Source organism: Acipenser ruthenus, chromosome 11 (assembly GCF_902713425.1).
Source record: "Acipenser ruthenus chromosome 11, fAciRut3.2 maternal haplotype, whole genome shotgun sequence".
In the NCBI taxonomy this organism is placed as follows: domain Eukaryota; kingdom Metazoa; phylum Chordata; class Actinopteri; order Acipenseriformes; family Acipenseridae; genus Acipenser; species Acipenser ruthenus.
The window spans coordinates 2,751,323-2,771,108 of record NC_081199.1 but is presented as its reverse complement, the minus strand read 5'-3'; the positions used below and the strand labels follow the sequence as shown (position 1 = coordinate 2,771,108).

The following is a 19,786-nucleotide window of genomic DNA, read 5'->3' as shown; positions in this document are numbered from 1 at the left end:
TTTTTTTGTTTCTTGTTGAAAATTTTTAATTGTGAAGTCCGTGACCTCATCACCAGAAGATCTTTTAAGAAACTCCTTCATTCCCGCAGGAGAATACATAACATAACCTACAAAGCCTCAAGCACAAAACAACACAAAGAAAATGTCTTGACATATCAAAAGTAGCTCCCGTGTATAGTTAGATGCCATTGTTTCAAACAGCACTAAAGTAAAACTCCCATGTGTCTGAGGGAGAGGTGACCAGGTGGGCTTACCTGAAATAGCGTGGGGGGCACCTGCTTCTTGGCCAGGTGAGTTTGCACATGGTCTACAGCTTTCTTTGAAAAGGGCTAAGAGAGAAAACACAAGAGCGACAAGGCTGCAGTGAGGCAATGCTGCAACCCAGTATTACAGCCCTGTACACTGCAAGGTATACTGGTTTGCATTGATGTCTAATGATGCTCACAGAAAGGTTCGCACAGGCTTTCTAAGTCTGAGCGGCTACTGAATGCTGCCTCCCTTTCTGTTGCGTGTGTGGTCAAGGCACACGGAATCTCCTGGCCCCCAGTCCTCCTCTCTCACCACTAGGCTGTACCTGCTGTTATTATCTATGCAGACTGTGATCCCAGTCCACAGTGCACTCACATGGGAGCAGGACAGCAACTCTTTCATGATGTATTTATCATAAATCTGTCGGCTTCTACACAGACGGTCCTCTTCGGAGTCCAGCTTCTCATATTCCTTTATCTGGGGGGAGAAAAAAGAAACGATCAAGAATAGATTTGAATAGCATTCGTTTTTAAACACATTCCTGTGCATTTCAGCTCATGGCACTCGAGAGCCCAGTAGGACGCTGAATTCCATTAGTCAATTGCAGAAGTGAAAGTACAAAATGATGCAGAAACCAAAAAGCCAAATAGTCACACTATAATATGGCAGCCGTATTGGTTCACAAGCCATGTTGAAGGTGAATGGTTCGTTTTCCATAACATTGAAAATATGAAGTCTGGATCTCAAACGGTTCCCGAGATGCCCAGTTGAAGGAGCACATCATCTTGCATTGCCCAGGTGCAGGGTGCAGTAGTAGTCTGCCGTGCCTGCAGGGTAAAAGTCACAGAACTCTCCTTTCAGTTTCATCTGCTTTTTCTGCTGATGTTTATTTTGATTTATTCACTATGCTGCAGTTTTATTCCTCCAGCGGCGCACTGTGATGACAAGACTGAAAACAGCGGCCGTGGACTGTGGGAGCTGGAGGGTGGAAGGTGTGGAAATGACAAGAAACAGACACTTTCTTAAAGGGATCGCAGCTTTGTGGGGGATGTATAAATATGTGCAGACAGAAACTTGCCTGTACTGCACACAGCAAGTCATTTCTAGCAATAAATACGCATTATTAATTCATACACAAATGTGTCTTGGGACAGAGCTTTTCGACGCTGTTTATGTTTCAGGGATGAGTGTCTGTGTGTGTGTGAGTGAGAGAGTACTATAGTCAGGTTATTAAGTGGACAAGCAGCTACACATTTGTCAAGTTGTATTTCCTCCTTGCTTACAGTTTGTTTTCCCATCAGTAAGTGCAGAGCTGAGTGCTCGGGGCCAGCGAGCGAGACTCCTGTCACGGAGCAGGATCAATGTGCTCCTCTGGAGATTCCCAGGTGGATATCTATTCCCTGACAAGCAGTAACAGAGCAAGGCTCCCCATCACAACCGCCACCACTACAGATGAGAGATTCCCCTGCCGTGTCAAAGCTATTCATTAGAATTGATGAGGGGTCAATTCTATCATATTAGCCCGCTCACATGATCCATCTCAGAGCTGCTCATCTCCAAAGCACTGCTCAGGAACTATTAAACATTTACACGACTGCAGCCGCTAGCACTGCTGCAACGAGCACTAGAAACACCCTGGCGTGCCCTTTTACTTCTTTTGCTTTATATTAAGTGGGCAGATGTTGTTGTTATTAATCCAGGATATGATTAGTACTCTCCCCACAGACACGGTGAACTGCTACGCTGTGAATGTGAGCACTCTCTGTGTGAGTCAGTGCCTCTTATTAGGAGACGCTGCACAGCACTGAAGTGGGGGCGCTCTCCATCTCCCTCCCTCTCATCTCCACCCTGCTCTCCTCCATCTCAATCTTTTCAAATCTCTCTCGTCTCTCTGTGCCACGCTCCTCCTCTCTCCATGGTAACTGGCTTGGCAGTGATGTCATCGAGCAGCGGTGACCCCACTCCGCCTGCCAGCATGGGACGGCCAGTGTCTGAGCAGGACGCTGGGGAGGGTCGCTGTGGTTGTTAGGCAACAATAAGCCCTCACTGGCAGAGAACAAGCAGGTTGCACACAATGATCCTTGTTCTGACAAGGTGGGGCTGGAGGATTGGAGGTATTTTTGATTTCTCCTTTCCCCTCTCTCTTTCTTTTCGTCTCCTCCGAGGTGGGAATGCTGCTCAGGCCTCTCACAAGCGCGTGCCGTTGGGGAGCGTTGTTGATTAGCAGGAGAATGGAAGCGAGGATCTGCTGCGGTTTCCAGGGCGAGTGGCTTGTGTTTACCTCCTCGCTGAGCAGAACTGAGCCAACGTCACCGTCGAGTCAAGCTGGGAAAATAAACTCCACAACCTCCTATTCATTTACAATGTAATGCCATCCATATTCACAGGGAGGCACAGCGTCAGTGAGAGCACACAGAGAAAAGCAACCCCATCTCAAAGACTGGGATCAGACATGTGCAGATCCACCGTCACCAACACCCCTCTCCTGAACTGGCCTGTGAAGGGGAGCTCTGTGGATAGTCACCCACGTGTCCCAGCCTGTTGGGGTCAATAAACAGCATTGATTGACCCAAATCAACAGCCAGCGCCTTCAGGGTTTGCATGTGGATGATCCCTCAGAGTCTCCTCAAGGCTGTTATTGGATGTGCAGCCAGACTGCTGACATTATAATCAATCTTTCCATATCCAGCTTCTCCAGCCTGTGGCTCCTCCAGTGCAGCCCAGTCCACAAGGCCCCTGCTCCAGACTGCAGGGTGAGGGCTTCTACAGTATGGATGCTTAGACAGATGAACCCCAATGGGTACCAATTCTCATTCTTCAAAAGAAACGATGAGAAGGGTTGGGGAGAGGACACGCTTGGGACTGCATTCGCGTTCTTTTTCATATAGCAATGGATGAACGCCTGTAGAGTCTGGACGTGGAGTAAATCATCCTACATTCCCTTGTATAGCACAAGCACACTGTTACTATTCTGGAAGTGTCTGTTAGTTTAGAACTGAGGTGTCCGTCTCTTTTTCTCATGAGGGTAGACTCAATCAAGTCACAAAGTAATTGAAGGACAGTCATCCTCAGAATGGTTTATGGTCGTATAGCAGACTGACAGTCAGAAGGATTTTCGTCAGCTATGACACAATGTCTGTGTACAGCAGGGTTTGGGGTCAGGGGTCATGGTTCAGGTCCTTACCTCCTCGTAGAACTTGAGCTGCGGGATCGCCTCGTCAATCTCAGTCATACAGTAATCTTTGAAGAGCAGGAACCCTGGGAGAGAAAGAAAACCACGTCACACACAAATCAGTAGGAAGGTCCTGGGTTCGAACACAGGCTCCAGACAGACTCAGTGTGGAGGAGTGACAAACATCAGGAGCTCCCTCTGTCCCCCAATACTGACCCTAAATTCAGGTGCACCAACAATCAATCAAAAAATAATATCCAGCTTTTCAGGTGTAGCCTCTATTGAGATGCTTTGTTCATATATCTATATATATAATGAATTGTACTTGCTCCAGCAGCAGTATTAGTTTACCAACCACAGTGCTGAATCACTCAGAGCGAACAATGAATCAGTGAAAGGGACGAGCCTCGTCATATTTCACTTAACAAACAACTTCAATTTAATCCATCAGAAGATTAATGAGCAGCTCCTACAGTTGTTATTATGGGACGCACCACATCCTGACAATGCAAGACCCAGCCCATGAGACACACTGGGACAATGCAGGTCAGCAGCCCCCCCACTACACACACGCAGGCTGTGATGTTGACATTAGGTAGCAGGGAGCAGATGTTTCAATTGCAGGTAATGAGGTATCTGAATACACAGGAGAAACCCAGCCAACACATTAAAGCTGTTTACTTGGCACAGCGTGACACACCCTGCTCTCATCCTCACCCGCAGTCAGCTGTAGAGGGCGCTATACCAGCCACAGCAAGAGTTTCTCTCTGCCGTTATTTTTTTAATCTGGAATAATAACAACAATAATACACACAAAGCTGAATGATAAAAGCCCTGCTAATCAAACTCTCCTCTGCATGCAGGATCCCTTGAAGTCGTGTCAGTCTGTAGCACGGGCAAGCTGACCTAGTTGACTACACAGAGCGAAGAGAGCAAGGTTTAAAGAACAAGGATTTGTTTTTAAAAGCTTCATCAAATTCCTTTGTATCGTCATCCGTCCAGAAGAATGTTTGCTTGTATGATGCGCCCCGCTCTGCAAGCCAAGCCGTTACATTGACGTCTTCTCGTGAGCAGCACTTTGGGTGGTCAAGTGGAATTCAAAAGGGCCAAATAAATCTCCAGCAGTGAAAAAAAAAATAAAGAAAGAAAAGCAGGACGCACACAGAGGCTCCTTTGAATAACGCGTCAGTCCTCGCTGATCGAAGAGGGCACTCGCGGTACAAAAAACAAAAGCTAGCCTAGCATGCATGCATAAACTGAATGTTGGGAAGATGGAAGAGCTGCCATCCTAACAGTGTTCTTCAGAAATCTGTGATCAGATCAGTAAGGAAACAGGGACCCCGATCCCCAAACAGGAATGCAGCAGTGGGCAGCACTGTGCGTGTGTGTGCGTGTGCGGTGCGTGCGTGTGGCAGTGAGGAGTGCGGCTAGCGCGGCCTTACTGAGGGGAGGTTTGATTGTTGTTGATGTTGTGAAGTGGACAGGAGGGCTGTGTGTGGGGGAGGGGGGGTGAATGGCGTCACTGAAGAATTCCCTGCCCCCCCCCCCCCAGCCCTGGCTCCTGACCCAGCACAGCACAGAGGCTGCAGACAAGAGGGGGGGCAATGCCAGAACATTTCTCTCGCATGCCTGCCAAATACTTCCTCTCTCATTTCTGATCTGCGTTATGAATCCTGCTGGCTCCACCTCATCTCTTTCATACTATAAAAAGGATAATATTTGTTTGGCCCACGCCAGTGCTGCCTACCGCAAAAGGAGCCAGGGCCAGACAGATCAAACTATTTCACACCATTGCACAAAAAACAGGGAGAATGCTACTGATGATGTACTCACAAGAAGAAGCCTTTTCAAAAGAAGGCTTAAAGCCTGGAGAGAGCCCCGTTCACCCCACTGGAGTCGCTGCAGAATGAACTGCTGCACTCCACATGTGAGGCACTCGCACAGGCAGGAAGGGGGCTGGGGTCTCCAAAGAGAGGGCGTGTGATCACTTAGAGACTGCATCTCCTGTTACAGCAGCAGGGACAATCATCTGAATCCCTGTCCGTCTTCACTTAGAGACTGCATCTCCTGTTACAGCAGCAGGGACTGAGTGTTACACTCCTCTGAATCCCTGTCCGTCTTCACTTAGAGACTGCATCTCCTGTTACAGCAGCAGGGACAATCATCTGAATCCCTGTCCGTCTTCACTTAGAGACTGCATCTCCTGTTACAGCAGCAGGGACTGAGTGTTACACTCATCTGAATCCCTGGCGGTCTATGCATTGCTAAACACAAATAACAATAACAATAATACACAGGCGTGGAGAGAAAGCACTACTTGCTCTAACCCTGATATGTGACCTAACCAGAGATTGCTACTCTGATCAGTCTCATAACAAAATGAACAAATAAATACACTGTATTTTTCGTTAAACAAAAAACATTCTTGTCTTTCACAAAAATAAGAGAGCCTTTTAACCCAGTCACAGGAAGCGTCTGTGTCACTGTAACTAAAATTAACATCAAAGCCTCTGCTGCATACAGAGCTACTGTAGCCTCGTGTGTGACAGAGAGGAAGGAGAAGGAGGAGAGGGAGACAGAGAAAGAAAGACCCTTGCATGCTCCTCTAATGTGAACCACCAAAAACAGGAGAATAGGAATTAAATAAACAAATAAAACAGAGCTACGTCTGCCCACTTGATGATAATGATGCTATCTGCTATGCAGAAAAACTGATTGAAAATGTGAATACAAACAGGAAAAAAAAGGATTTGAATGCAGCATCATGCTGCTTTGGCCCAGATATTTTTGTGCTGTAGTTTGAAGTGCTGCTGGTGCACCAGGGCTGCTGGTCGGCAGGATGCCTGTATGTCAGGGAAGACGCAGCAAAACAGCGAGTCGGGAACGCCTGTTTAATGAAACCGCACTGGCCTGCGGGTCTCAACTCTCACCAGCTACAGAGAGGAAGAAAGTAAAGGAATCGGGGAGGTGGGTACCTGTCCTGTCTCACCCCACCCCGCTCACCTCGGCAGTCTCAGCTGCGATCATGTGCATGGTTTGGTTTGGCGAGCCGCCAGTATCAGCACTTCTCCCTGCCTGGGTGGTTTGCTCCAGGAACACAAAGACAGGGAGTCCCGGCACACAGGGCAGTCCAGGGAAAGAGAAAGAGATTGGGAGGTATAGAGGGAGACACCAGGAGTCTGGGACCACCAACCAACCAACCAACCAACCGAGACCCTTCCCTGGGAATGATGCATCCCAGAGATGACCCAAGCATTTGATGCCGGACAACAATTACATTTACAAGCAACCTCAAACTTTTATAGTATGAATCAATCGCTTTCAGCAACCGCAGTGTGTGCAAGGCTACAGTATGTATCCCACCCACACAGTCACAGTAAAAATGCATGACCAAAAAGAGGAACCTGATCTACTGTAATCAATACCTGTTTTGATACAATAAAATGCTTCTTACATACAGTCCAAACATTATAAGGGACCTCTGATTGCTTTAGCAGTTTGAAGGGAAGGGCAGGAAGGCTTCAGGGTTCAGGCGATACTCAGAGAGGTCCTGGGAGAAAGTCTGACTGGAATAGGCACTGACAGAGTTACAACAGCCATAAATCAACCAGCCAGGCTACACAGCAATCACAGAGAACACTGCGGAAGACTGCAGCTTGAACGCAAGGACCCACAACCATGACAGACCTGTTTGTTCATGTACCGTTTCACCTAGTCTAGCCTACAGCAAGTCTATAATGAGACTGAAATTAACAACAGCTATTACCCTTTAAAAAGGACCCGCATCACAGAGTGCTTCTGAAGAAGCAGTAGCAGCAGGCTGTGTTTCTGAGAATGGCTGGCAAGGAATTCCCCAGGGAAACACACACTCACTCAGAGTCAGAAACGTTCCTCTCGAATGACTGCTGCTCATTCTAGGAACAACTCTTATTAGATTGTCAACAGCTTGCAAACTTGCATGCTTTCAGTTTCCAGCAAAAGCAGAGGCCCTGCACAACACAACGCTTGGGAACAATAGGAGAGAAGGAATATTTTTGCTCTCCCAGCAGATAAGTACAAAATTACAAAACAATTGTCAATGACATGACAGCCTCTTTGCAGCTTCTTGCTATTTTTAAACCATTGAAGAATGTGCCATCATATTTAATTTGCACCTGCTCCTGAACCCAGTACGTTGTATTGTCTCTGTGCTTCATCTACCAGGACTTTTTGGTTACCATGGGCAACACAGCACAGTAATGAATCATTTCTTAACGTCGCTCCTACAGCAGATTTGCGTGCTGCTGCTGCCACACACCCCGATGCTGTCTACAGCAGGTACAATTCAGTGCAGTGTTCTGCTGGCACACATCTCCGCACCAGCAGGTTAGCAAATATTTAACACAATGTGTTTGTTGTCTTTTCACGCTTGCTGAGAGACTACCTTAGGAACCAAAGCCAAGCAGCAAACAGAGGCAGGGGCCCAGACACACACACACACACACACACACACACACTAAAAGACGCATGGTGTGTCCAATTCACGTTCGCACAGAAAACCTGGAAAAGGCTCAGAAATGTTCTGTAAATGGACTGGAGGAGTGTTGAAAGAGAGGCACAGACAGACACATTTGCACATTGCAGTGCAGTGAGAGAGGGAGGCTGTGGTTGCCATGGGGACAGAGCTCGCTCAGTGTGTCAGGCCTGTAGCCAACCAGAACACTGCATCAAAAAACGTGCTCATACCATAGGAGGCCTGGGTCCAGGGTCCTACATATCCCAGACTGCATTCTGAACAATGCTGTGCTGTAATCAAGCCCAGCTCGAGATACAATCAGCTACACTGCATGCAAGTCATTTCAGCCGACACCCCAGGTAATTCAGGCCCTTTACAAAGCTTTCAGGGGCAAGAACATGGAGGGTGTGACTGATGGGATGCATGCGGACACCGACAGGGGCTACAAACAAGCAAGCTGCAAATCTGCACACATATTCAGCACTGCGGGTGCAGTTTTATCTGGTCAAGGTTACTTGTGTTGTGTTTGCATCATAATCTCATAGTCACTTTTATGACCCGTACATAATATATCATTGTATTTCCCCACAGGAAGAACTGTGCTGAAGCAATGTGCATTCTCTCCCATGTTAAAAATCACCTTTCTCAAAAGGACCACTTTTTGAAACAGTCCCATCAGTGGTTGTTATAGACTTTGAACAAGACAGCTCTGGAATGTTGTAATAATAAATAAATATCCATGCCATTGCAGTATACTGTGCAATACTGCAGTTTTACTGTTCTTCATTGCTAAAACAACGCTTTCCAACTATGTCACTTGCAAAACCATGCAAATTAAAGTTGAAGATAGCGGTTAACAGTATCTGAGCGGATCTCTTAAATCCAGTTTCAAAGAATGGCAGCCAGGATTGTGCTGCTGAAATGCTGCCTGTACTTCTTAACGCAGAACTATACAATAGTAATGCATGGGCAGGTTTACCTGGACCGAAGGTAAAGCTCTATGTGAAACACGATCAATGGAGCGTGCCATCTGCAGAGTGGAGCAGGGAGCAACAGAGAGGAGAGTGCTGCCATCTGCAGAGTGGAGCAGGGAGCAAGAGAGAGGTGCGTGCTGCCATCTGCAGAGTGGAGCAGGGAGCAACAGAGAGGAGAGTGCTGCCATCTGCAGAGTGGAGCAGGGAGCAACAGAGAGGAGCGTGCTGCCATCTGGGCTATACTTTTACAGTGGTCTAGCAACAATGCCTTCAACAACGTGCATCAGACAGCATGATTTACAAATCCACAGCACACAAGTTTATTAGTATGGAAAACCAAAAGAAAATCTTTAACCAAGAACCCTGACCAGATCTAAACACAATGGGGTTAGTCACAGTGTGGGCTCACATTAAATAATAAAATCAATACAAAGTAAATGGGTCCAGCATAATGTGGTTAGTAAAACGCTACATGAACTGCATTTTAAACTTTGCTAGCTGTAGTTATTATAGGCCTAATTGCTAAACAAAAGGCACTGCTCAGGCAAGCGGTACTTCCCTGTTAAATTCACTGCACTTTCACTGTAGAGGGTTGGTGTGGTACTAAAAACCTCTCACACACACAAACACAGTCACCACAATGGACACGAGACCTAGATAGAGCTCTCTCTTCTGGAATAACAGCTACCATGCAAGATTGCAGACACACCTCTACAGTACAAGGTCTCTGGCTCCTGTGCCAGGCAGAGAGCATTCCAACACCTGGGTGATGAAACTCAACAAGTCTCTTCACCTCCCCCACAGCCTGCTCCTTGCTTTTAAAAGCACATTTCAAATGTCAAACAGAGGAGTGGCTTAATCTATTGCCCAGCTAGAATAAAAAAGGTAATCTATTTCCCTTGTTAAAACACGAGCGCTTGTGTCAACAGGCAACCTCGTAAAATGTATTTTTAGAAGATTTTTTGTTTAACAAAAAGTAAAAGATGAAGAGATAAGAAAGTTTGCTGTCGGAAGTAAAACATGTTTCCCAACACTGCTCCTCTGTGCTGCCCTTTGCTGGAAGGCGCTGTGTTTGTGGCTTGAACTCTTTCCCAAGTATACAGAGTACAAGACAAGCTCCGCTCCAGTCCCGTGTACTCCTGTGCCGTGATTTCCTATGCGCCGCTCTCTTTACATCTCCTTCCCCACAGCCTGCATGCATCACCGCAGAGAGAGAGAGAGAGAGAGAGAGAGAGAGAGAGAGCGAGAGAGAGACTGGGAGGAAACCAACAGTTACAACAGCAAGGGGGAGGGGGAGGGGGGGAGGAGGAGAGGACAGGACGGAGGGAACTGAACACAACACTGCAGGGCTTTCCACCCATCAATCACAGGCGTCCCAATGCATGTTAGAGGGACCTAAAATCCCTTCTGGGGCACGGCTCGGCACAGCAAGAGAGCTCTCTCTATTGTATTGGTCCAAATCCTGCACCCTTGAACTCTGTATAAATCTTGCTGGTGTTTTCACACAGAGGGGATTTATTGTCCCAGTAACATTACCCCCGACAATAAAAATACAGTGAAACGAGGTCTGCAAAAATGAGGGTTTAAAAATGGAAGATCATTAAGAGCCCATAACCGTTTAATGCTCTAGAAATACTGCAGCGAGCCCAGCAGGAACAGGCTTGAGCACAAAGAGATCCAGGTCAAGAGGATGGAGAGATGGAGAGCTACCAGCAACGCATGCAGTACAGTACAGTCCAAATTCAATACAGCACAACCCTAGTGTCCTGGCTAATGCAGAGCCAAAGACTTACAGCTCAAACTGTGCGAAAGAATATAAATGGGCAACACACACATGAACTGATACCTGTGGATGACACAGTATGTATAATACACTTTCAAGAGTCTCCGATTAATGGCCAGGAAGTTTCAATGTCACCCAGACTATCTGTCACTGTCAAACACAGACAGCCACCTCTAATGAGAAAGATGAATCCTTCAGCATACAAACACACAGCACTCAGAATCAGAGAACCAGCAGCCAGCACCCACTGTCTTCCACTGCACTGAGCTGCACAAGAACACTGCAGCAAAACACTCAAACCACTGAGCTACTCAAACCTGCTGCCTTCCACAGGGCAGCCCAGCACTATAACCACTCAGCTACATATGTGGAATATATCTGCTTCTCAATCAGCAGGGGCTGATGAGCCACAGCAGAGGGGGCGATGTCTCACCCGCCTAGGCACCCGAGTCGGACGCTCAAAGGAAGCAATGAGGAAGTGAGGTTACAGCACCTGCTCAGCCACCTGCGACTGCGGCACGGAGCCTCAGACTATACAACATCTGCTGCAGTGTCCGCTGCTCGAAGACACAATCAATGATCAAAGAACAAACAGGCAAAAGCATGTGTAGAAAAATGGTCAAACGTGGTGTAGAGTCACAAGAAGAAGAAGAATCATTAGCTGGATTGGGCAGTGTGAGTTTGGGAGCTGGGTTCAGTTAGCCTGGGAGTCCAGGCCTGGGCACTGCCACACCACCTGACCAGATCTGACAGAGTGGCAGTCTGTCCTAAGAACCTCATCTGAAGCCCTGAAATCAGATTAGATCACTTAAAATAGGTATCCTAATGCCCCTACTAACAAGACTACCACGATTAACTCTGGTTCACATAACGCCTCTTTGTAAGCTAGCGACCTCGCTCTCCTTCCCTCTCTTTCTGGCTTAGTTCCACATTCGCAACCGTATCCTCGATGTCACTATAATCCCTGACTTTCAATCTCAACACCTGTTCCTCGGAGTGAATCTCTCCCTCTCTCCCCCCTCTCGCTTACTCCCCTAATTTCTACACCCCAGAAACTGGACCCATTTGGATGTCCACCTGTCAGTCTGATTGCGAGTGTCTGTCTCCCATGCTGGATCATACGTGAAACATGATGTTGTATTAACACATTAAAACAAAGTGCACTGGAATTTAAGAACCATTTATTAGACAAGTCATGTGACCCCCAGCCCTGGCTGCTCCCCTCAATTAAAAACTAATCCTTGCTGGTGCTACTTGCAGGCTAAGTTTTGCAGATTTGCCAAACATTCGACTGAGAGCAACCGTGAAACAGCAATTTTGTGCTTTATTACAGCAGGGTCATTGACTGAGTAAAGCACTGCCTACAGTCCTCCAGAAATTACACTCCCTTTACCAAGAAATGTTTTAGATGAGCTATACAAGCTTTTTTTTTTTTCCTGCAAACATGTTTTGTACGCATTGCAAAGAATGGTTTGTAATCAAGTTCTTAATACAGCTACAAGTTCAGACGAAGGGCGTTTCTGTGGACAGGAAAAAAAGCTATTATGATACAGTACAGTATAAAAAGATCTTCCTGGTTAGAAACCAGACATTTGTGTCTCTGTGCGCTACGCCCCTCTGGTAAACGTGTGTTTATTATTAATCTGAATATTTGTATAATTTCAACATCCCAGAAGGATCTCTTTCGGTTCCTCTTGCTAGCAGTTTCACATCTCTTTCAGTGGCTCTAGATCATAAGCAGGGGGTGTAAAGAGGGGAGCCCCACGATCCTCCTCACTCCACTCCACTGTTATCTGTTATTTTGTTAATGCATAGCGCCTGTGTATGAACCGACAACCCCACCCACTGCAAGCAAGCTTCTTAACCACAGTGCAAAAGAACAGGCTCGTCTGCATTCGTGGTTTTAGAGTTTTTAACCTCACCGAATCCGGACGGGCAGCGCATCGCACGACACTGCCCTTTGCACGCCCCCAATCAAAGCTTTAATCTTCTGTTGATATGCGATACACGTGCAGCCGCTGAGCTTGTGTTTCAGAATTCACTAAGTCTGCTAGGGTTCTCATCCAGTGAGCAACTGCACACAAACGGATTAACATTTAATTAAGCATCACCTACTCCACAAGGCACCGACCAATTAAAACAACCCCTCTCCTAATTAGGGAGCCACTCTCCCTGGAGGGGCACTGCCAGTGAAGAGAGCAAGCCTGGCTGCTTTGAGGAGGGAGGGAGAGGGGGAAGGAAGTCAATCTACCAGCCTCAGTAATGTCACTTTCCTGCTTCTGCAATTATCTTGGCTGAAACAATAAACAGGTTGGAAATTAAAAGCGACGGTAGAAAGTATCACTTTAATACCAATAAAGACTTGCTACAATCCATTAAAAATAAAGAACTAAACGCTGAGCCGATGCAGCCCTACAGCATAGCTAATTCCTGGCTTTGTTTTACGGCTGTTTGTGAACAGGTTTAAATCCCACACGTCACATCCCATCATCACATAATCTGGTGCAATCTGCAGTGTGTCTGCTAGGGAGGGAGATAGGTCTGAATGGCAGGCAGGGGGTGTGCATCAGTGCTGGACGTTCAGAAGCACTACATTCACAAATTCAACACGAGTCTGAATTCAGATTCCAGTGTACCGTGTGGCCTCTGATGAGGCTTTCAGACTCAGACAGTGAGGATACTGGTGCCAGCGGGGCTGTATGAAACAGTGATGTCTAATCTCATCACTGCAATCAGATTGCACAGATTATCCCTCCTGGAAAGCAGAGAAATCACAGGGCAAGATCATACATCGCAGCTGCTATTAAAATAAAGCCCATTTATACTTCTATGCAATGCCAATAAAGATAAACCATGCTACATTAGCAATGGTATTATATTAGCTTTAGTCTGACCTGGCAAAATATTGCTCCAGCATTGATGTCTCAATTCAGATGGTCTGAAGGGACTCCAGACCATCACAGATCAGATCAGATAGCTACCCCCGACTTCCACACTGCAGCCCTGCACGTTACCCACCGAGCTCCTCAAACCCACTACCTTCCACACTGTACTGGCAGCCAGTATAACTCAAACACAAAATTGCATCAAATTAGGCAGTTTCTTTTGCTGCTATAGCTACAGTCCAGCATCTCTCTTATTGCCTAAAAGATTCAAAATGCATTAAACCAGTCACCCTGGAGTGCACTTTTTAATACTGAACCAAACACAGTCGATTCATTCCAGCTTTCTACATAGAGGAGTACTGTATGTAATGGCAATTGATCAGTGCTACACAGGGAAGAGTAAAACCCACACAGGGCACAGCCATCTAAAAAGAAATGCAGAGGCCACCCTTACTGGCTGCACAAACAATGCAGGGGGAGCGAGGGAGCGAGGGAGGGGGCAGGAGCGTTTGATGTGATCCCTGGGAAATGTCAATCCTTTGGCTTGGAGCCAGCGGCTCAGGAACAAATACACACAAGCGGCTCTGGGATAATGCGGCCGGCCTGGGGCGGCTGCACTGCCCAATCCTGCCACACCGCTATCGAGAGCAGCCAATTATTTCATACACGGCTCCACGCTGCAGGTCTGAGCAGCTGGCACTCCCCTCTCTCTGAAACACACGCAGAAAACGCACACTCCGATCTGAATAGCTCCTCCTGGAGGCCGAATACTGTAAGTGCTCAACGGCGAGAAGGTTGAATAGGTCTTTCTGCACCACATTACAGATTTGCTGACAGCAGGTGTGGTTAATGGGTTGGCGCAGAGGGGCATGGCTTGTTGGGAAACAAATATGCAACTTATTATATAAAGCACCTGCCTGCCTGCCTGCTGAGGAGGACTGCTTGCAATGGGCTAGCCCTCAGGTGACACGGGCTGGGTGACTCAGACACAGGGACTCCCTCTGCCTTGAGTAACCAGCTTCACAATCTCACCCAAGGGCAGCCAGTCCTGCTTCCTTTCTCAACAGTTATCAGTTCACCAGGCGAGACGGAAACTCCGCTTCTGTTGAAGTTTAAAAAATGCACCCCATATTTGGCCTCATTTTTTTAGCTGTTTGTTTTTAGCGATTGCAGATATTTTTCCTCAACTGCATTTTATTTATACAGATATTTCTCATCAGAGATCTCAACTACAGTTAAACAATCACAGTACTGTAGCAGCTGGGCACCCTGGGAAATGCCAGAATGCCCTACAGAGGAGTGAACTGGACAGACAGGAACACTAGACAGTGGGGAAGATGATGGTACAGTTGGACACCCTGAGCAACTCATTCTAGGACATGTCCATCAGGACTCAATGTGCAAACTATACCATTTTCTACATCCCTCAGGTCCACAGCTGATGCATGAAAAATATCATTTCTCCACAAGGCCAGACTGTACTGTAGGCTTTACAATTAGCTTCATTGGAAATCTGCAAAGGTGACTACTGGCGCAGTTAAACTGCCCTGCTATCCCTCCTCTCGAGGGCCGCTCCCTCACCTCCCTGCCAGCCAGCCCGTCAGCTGAGGAGGATTCAGCACAGCTCAGTGGGCAAAGTATTTCATGATTAAAGCCTGGTGATGAAGGAGCTACTGTACGAAACGATTCAATCCTGAACCGGCGCTTTGACACGCAGCGTGCTTTACATCAGGCTTGCTTTTAAAATCTTTTGTTGGGCAATAAGAGATGCTGTACTTTACAGAACATTATTCACAATTGTGAACAGGCTCCAAGTACTTGGCCACACTACCTCCCAGTCCCTCAGCTCAACCCACTAGACCACACTGTCTCCAAGTCCCGCAGCTCTAACACGGGCCACTCCGCTTCATTTTCTCCCTCCCAGTGTCTCAGCTATAACCCCAAAGTAAAGGGCAAGGCTCTAATCATTCCACAGACAGTCAGTGCTGGACTGAAATTGCTAGTTTCAGCACAGCTGAACTCCTCAAGCCAGGAACGAATCTTAAAAACGCTCTCCAGAAACCTCATTTTCAGGAGTGACAAAAACACATTAACCTTGCCAGTGCTCCCTATCGATTGAGCACCAAGCTGCTGGCATCCCTCCCCCACACTGCCAGCCACGATGGAGCGAGCAGGAGAGAGAGAGAGAGAGAGAGAGAGAGAGAGCACAAGCGAGCGTGAGAATGAGAGAGCGAGAGTGAGAAAGAGGAGGAGGAGGAGGAGGAGGAGGAGGAGGAGGGAGAAAGAGAGATATTCTCATGCATCTTCAGAGCTGTGACCTTCCAAAGCTGTACAGTAGTGTCCGGTCTGAAACGATCTACTTCAAATGTTTTACAGCAAGCAGGGCGTGTTTCCACGCATCCCTTTTTAAAGATGCAATCTGCTTCACAGTTTCTTTACCAGCCACATTGATGCGTGCAGGATATTTAACCTTTTCTTCTGTTGCCATGGCATTCTGTAATCCACAGTGGGCCAGGATACAATAGCACATGTTTCACACACAGGAGGTGCCTTGTTACAGTACATCGCCCCACCATGGGGGTATGTTGTATAACTGCACTGGGGACTCCTTAGGGTGATCTCAGCGAAGGAGTGCTGCTGGTCACTGCTGTTAACACATCACTTTCACTTTGGAATTCAAATGCAGGGAAGATTAAAAAAAAAAAAAAAGAATTGCAGACATGATCATGTCCATAATTAATTTAATAGCGAAATGGAAAATTTGAAAACATTAACTCAGATCCGTATTCCAACAACAACAACCATGTGCTTTGGAGGGCAGTGCAGTCATAATGTTTCCAAAACCATTTCCAATCCAAACATGTAATGAATCCAATACTGGCCCGGCTCCCTTGATCTCTCTGCCTCGGGGCTGGAAATCACACCTGAAGAAGATCCTTACCGCCCTGCTGCAATCACACATGGCTGTCAGGTCTCATGCTTTATAGCATCAGCTGTTTCACAATGAAAACTAAGACCCCTCTTGCATTGCAGAGGCATGAGAAACTCCAGGTTTTACTGTAAGCTTTATTAGACACCTTTACAAGACTTGCAGAAGAAAAACCTGGAAGAGCTCAAGCTGCTTTCTAGATTTCTCACCAGGTATTAGTTAGACACTCTTGTGCCAGCGATCCGTCAGATGGATGGTATTTTCAAGTTCCCAGGCACTAAACCACAAGCACAGGTATTTTTACTGTACACTTCACCTTGATCTGTTGCTTCAAGCCTCAACATTGCTAAGGGAAGATTTTCACTCACTGTATCACAGAAAAGGGGAAAAAAAAATCTGGCTCACTACCTTCCACACTGCAGCCCAGCACACTAACCACTGAGCTACTCAAACCCACTGCAACTCAAGACTTTCTCAAATAACTGAGATACTCAAACCCATAGCCTCCCACACTGCAGCCCCACACACTAACCACTGAGCTGTAGTCAGGCTCAATAGGAGACAGAAGATGACTAAATCCCTGTCCTTCCACAAGTCGAACTGGTAAACAGTCTACTGCAATCATCTCTGCTACTAGATCAGATACTCTTCTCTGACTGGCTAAAGATGACATCACGCGGCGGACCGGAGGGGGTGGGGCAAGCCTAAGGCGCAGAGGAAGTAAAAATAACTGTATTTACTGAGGAGGGGAAAGAGGGGGTATATGTATAATTAAAATGTAAAACGAAAATATTTTATATTCCGTTTGAACTCATCCAGCTTTAGGCCCAATCAATTTCTCTGTTTTTTTGTGCCACAAATTAAACGCGACCGTTGAGAATGCTCAAGGGAGGAAACCGTCACAGCTCTGAGTGTGCAGGAATCAACCTAAACCAGAGCCGACACACACCAATACACCTGGGGACTCTGTGGTTTGCACACACGCAGGTCACACACTCTCCCTCCCACTGTACACACGCCCACCGTGCAAGGAAAGGAGAAATTCAGAGTTCAATTCATGCTTATTGCTTATTGCATGAATCTTATTTCTCAAAATGCTCCTCAGCCCCACCTCAGAGACAGAACTGCAGCAAGACAGAGTCATTAGCAAATTCAATGAAAAATAAAGCGAGAGCGATGCAGCACCCACTCTATCTGCATTTTAGCTGGATTACTTCAGAGAAGGTTAGATATACTGTAGAGAGAGAAAGAGATTCCTGCACTACACATTGCAACCATTAAAACATGACCCAGCTTGGACAAACCTGCCACACCCACCAGTCCAGCCCCCACTGGCAGCAGCACGGGTCCAGACAAGTGCTTTGCCAGCATAGGGTTTCAAGTCTGCAGCAACAAGGGCCCCATATCGATTGCACAATGGATGCAGTGTAGCAGTTTATAAACAGTGCCGGGCAAGCTGCCAAGGTTACACTATCGTTTATAAGCTTGCTCCGTGCAGTGCCTTGGGAGACCAGGACACAGCGAAACGGACCGGGCTCAGTGTAGGGTTGCGTGTCTGAGCATTACTTACTACATGAACACGGACTGCAAGTGTGAGCGTGTGTCTGTGTAAGTGTCATGAACCTTGCAGAGCCGAGGTCGCTCCCCTAGCTCCCTGCTCTTACTCCCTGCTCTCCGGACTGATTCTGCGCAAGGCAGCAAGCAGGACTTCCTCAAGCAGAGTCTGGGCCTCCTGGGGCTGAGCTCTGCATTCTGTTTTGGGAGAAAGCAGGAAATCAGCCAAACGTCCATTTTATTTTTTCTTTGCAGATTACATAATCATCAAGACAGGGAGCTAAACTGCAGCTAATGATCCCAGACTCTCGATGGAAAGAGCATCCACTCTCAAGCAAGCAGAGCAAGGGTTCAGCGCCATTCATACAGCATTAATGTACAACTAGTTTTGTTCCTCCGCCAATCTATGCAAACTCATAACCTTTTAATGAGCCAAACGCTATGAAATGTAGGCTGATTTGTTTACTGAGAAAAGGGAACAAACTTCTACTTACAAGCTGGAAAACAGAAATGTTCGTGATCCTGTAAGAGCTACATCTGAATAGCAAGCACAATGCCACCAGCAAGCCTGTGTGCTGTTTAAGGCCTGAATCCCGAGACATGTGTTGCTGTGTGAAGTGGCTCATCTTGATTAATAGCTCAATTCTGCTGTTCCAGCACCCTGGGATGCTCAACGTGAGGGACACTGTAAACACTTCTATTGTGCTGTTTTGTACGGTATTGTACGACGCTGTTTTGTACGGTATTGTATGACGCTGCAGTAACCCCGAAGTATTATCTAGTCAAATTCTTTCACAAACACCTCAACTCTTTAATTAAAGCTTCAATTGAGAAAGACTTGTAGTCCCAGTTTCTTGTTTAGTTTTTCTGCCAGCTCTATGTACGGTACAGCTTTGTAAGCCTTGTCAAGATAAAGCAGTGTTTCCTCAATACGTTATCTCACTGTAGTTGTAGTCCCCCTGCTGAACTGTCTCAGACACTTTCATCTTCTACTGCCTGAGTTGTTTTTAGGAAGACAAAACACTATTGTGTCGTGGGGTTTGTTATACAGGGTGAATTAACTCTTGAATCTCTAATAAAAAGCATGATAATAATAATAATAATAATAATAATAATAATAATAATAATCTTCAAGTCAGTATAACCACACAACAAAAGGAAGAACTCGCTTGAATTGAGGAAGCTGAACAACAGATAAGGGTAGATAAGCCCGTAGAATGCAGTTTTTTTGCACTATAAACAACTCTGCATTCTCAGCTACATTCCAAATGGCGTGTGAAGAGTGCAGTAAACAGCAAGAGCGTGGTTTAACTGCACTGCTCCCTGCAGCACCAGGGCCCCCGCGCTCAAAGGAAATGGCAGGAGCTGCAAGGGCAGTTTAGATAAGCAGACTACAACAGAAAGACATTTAAAAAGGTGTGGGATTTAAGCACAGAAAAAAACCCTAAATGCTGCAGAGAAAATGTCAGGCCAAGTTACTGTGCTGCTGCACACTGTACTGGAGGGCATGGATGGTACAGCAGCTAGAGAAAACAAGCCCTTGAGAACGTTTCATACTGGTGTGAGGCACACTATTGTACAGGTTTAACTCACTCACCACGCCAAGACCACTGAACACAGCCGACCACTGCACTGGTGCCCTTATAGCCATATAAGCAAATGCAGCTGTTTAAGTATAGTTAAACATCCGAGGGGAAATGGGGTAACAGTCTGTTCTCTTTTTCTGCTGTCCAGGACTCTTCATG

General features: G+C 46.7%; 1 protein-coding gene across 1 annotated transcript in view; it reads right to left on the bottom strand.

The window, feature by feature from the left end:
* LOC131739358 (beta-adrenergic receptor kinase 2) overlaps window positions 1-19,786 on the bottom strand; it is a 57,573-nt gene that overhangs the window by 17,136 nt on the left and 20,651 nt on the right. Inside the window, exons 4-6 of the mRNA XM_059032868.1 lie at window positions 3,434-3,507; window positions 625-726; window positions 255-329 (exon numbers count right to left, since the gene is read on the bottom strand). Coding sequence (XP_058888851.1) covers window positions 255-329; window positions 625-726; window positions 3,434-3,507 — 251 coding nt within the window. The remainder of the gene's footprint in view (window positions 1-254; window positions 330-624; window positions 727-3,433; window positions 3,508-19,786) is intronic.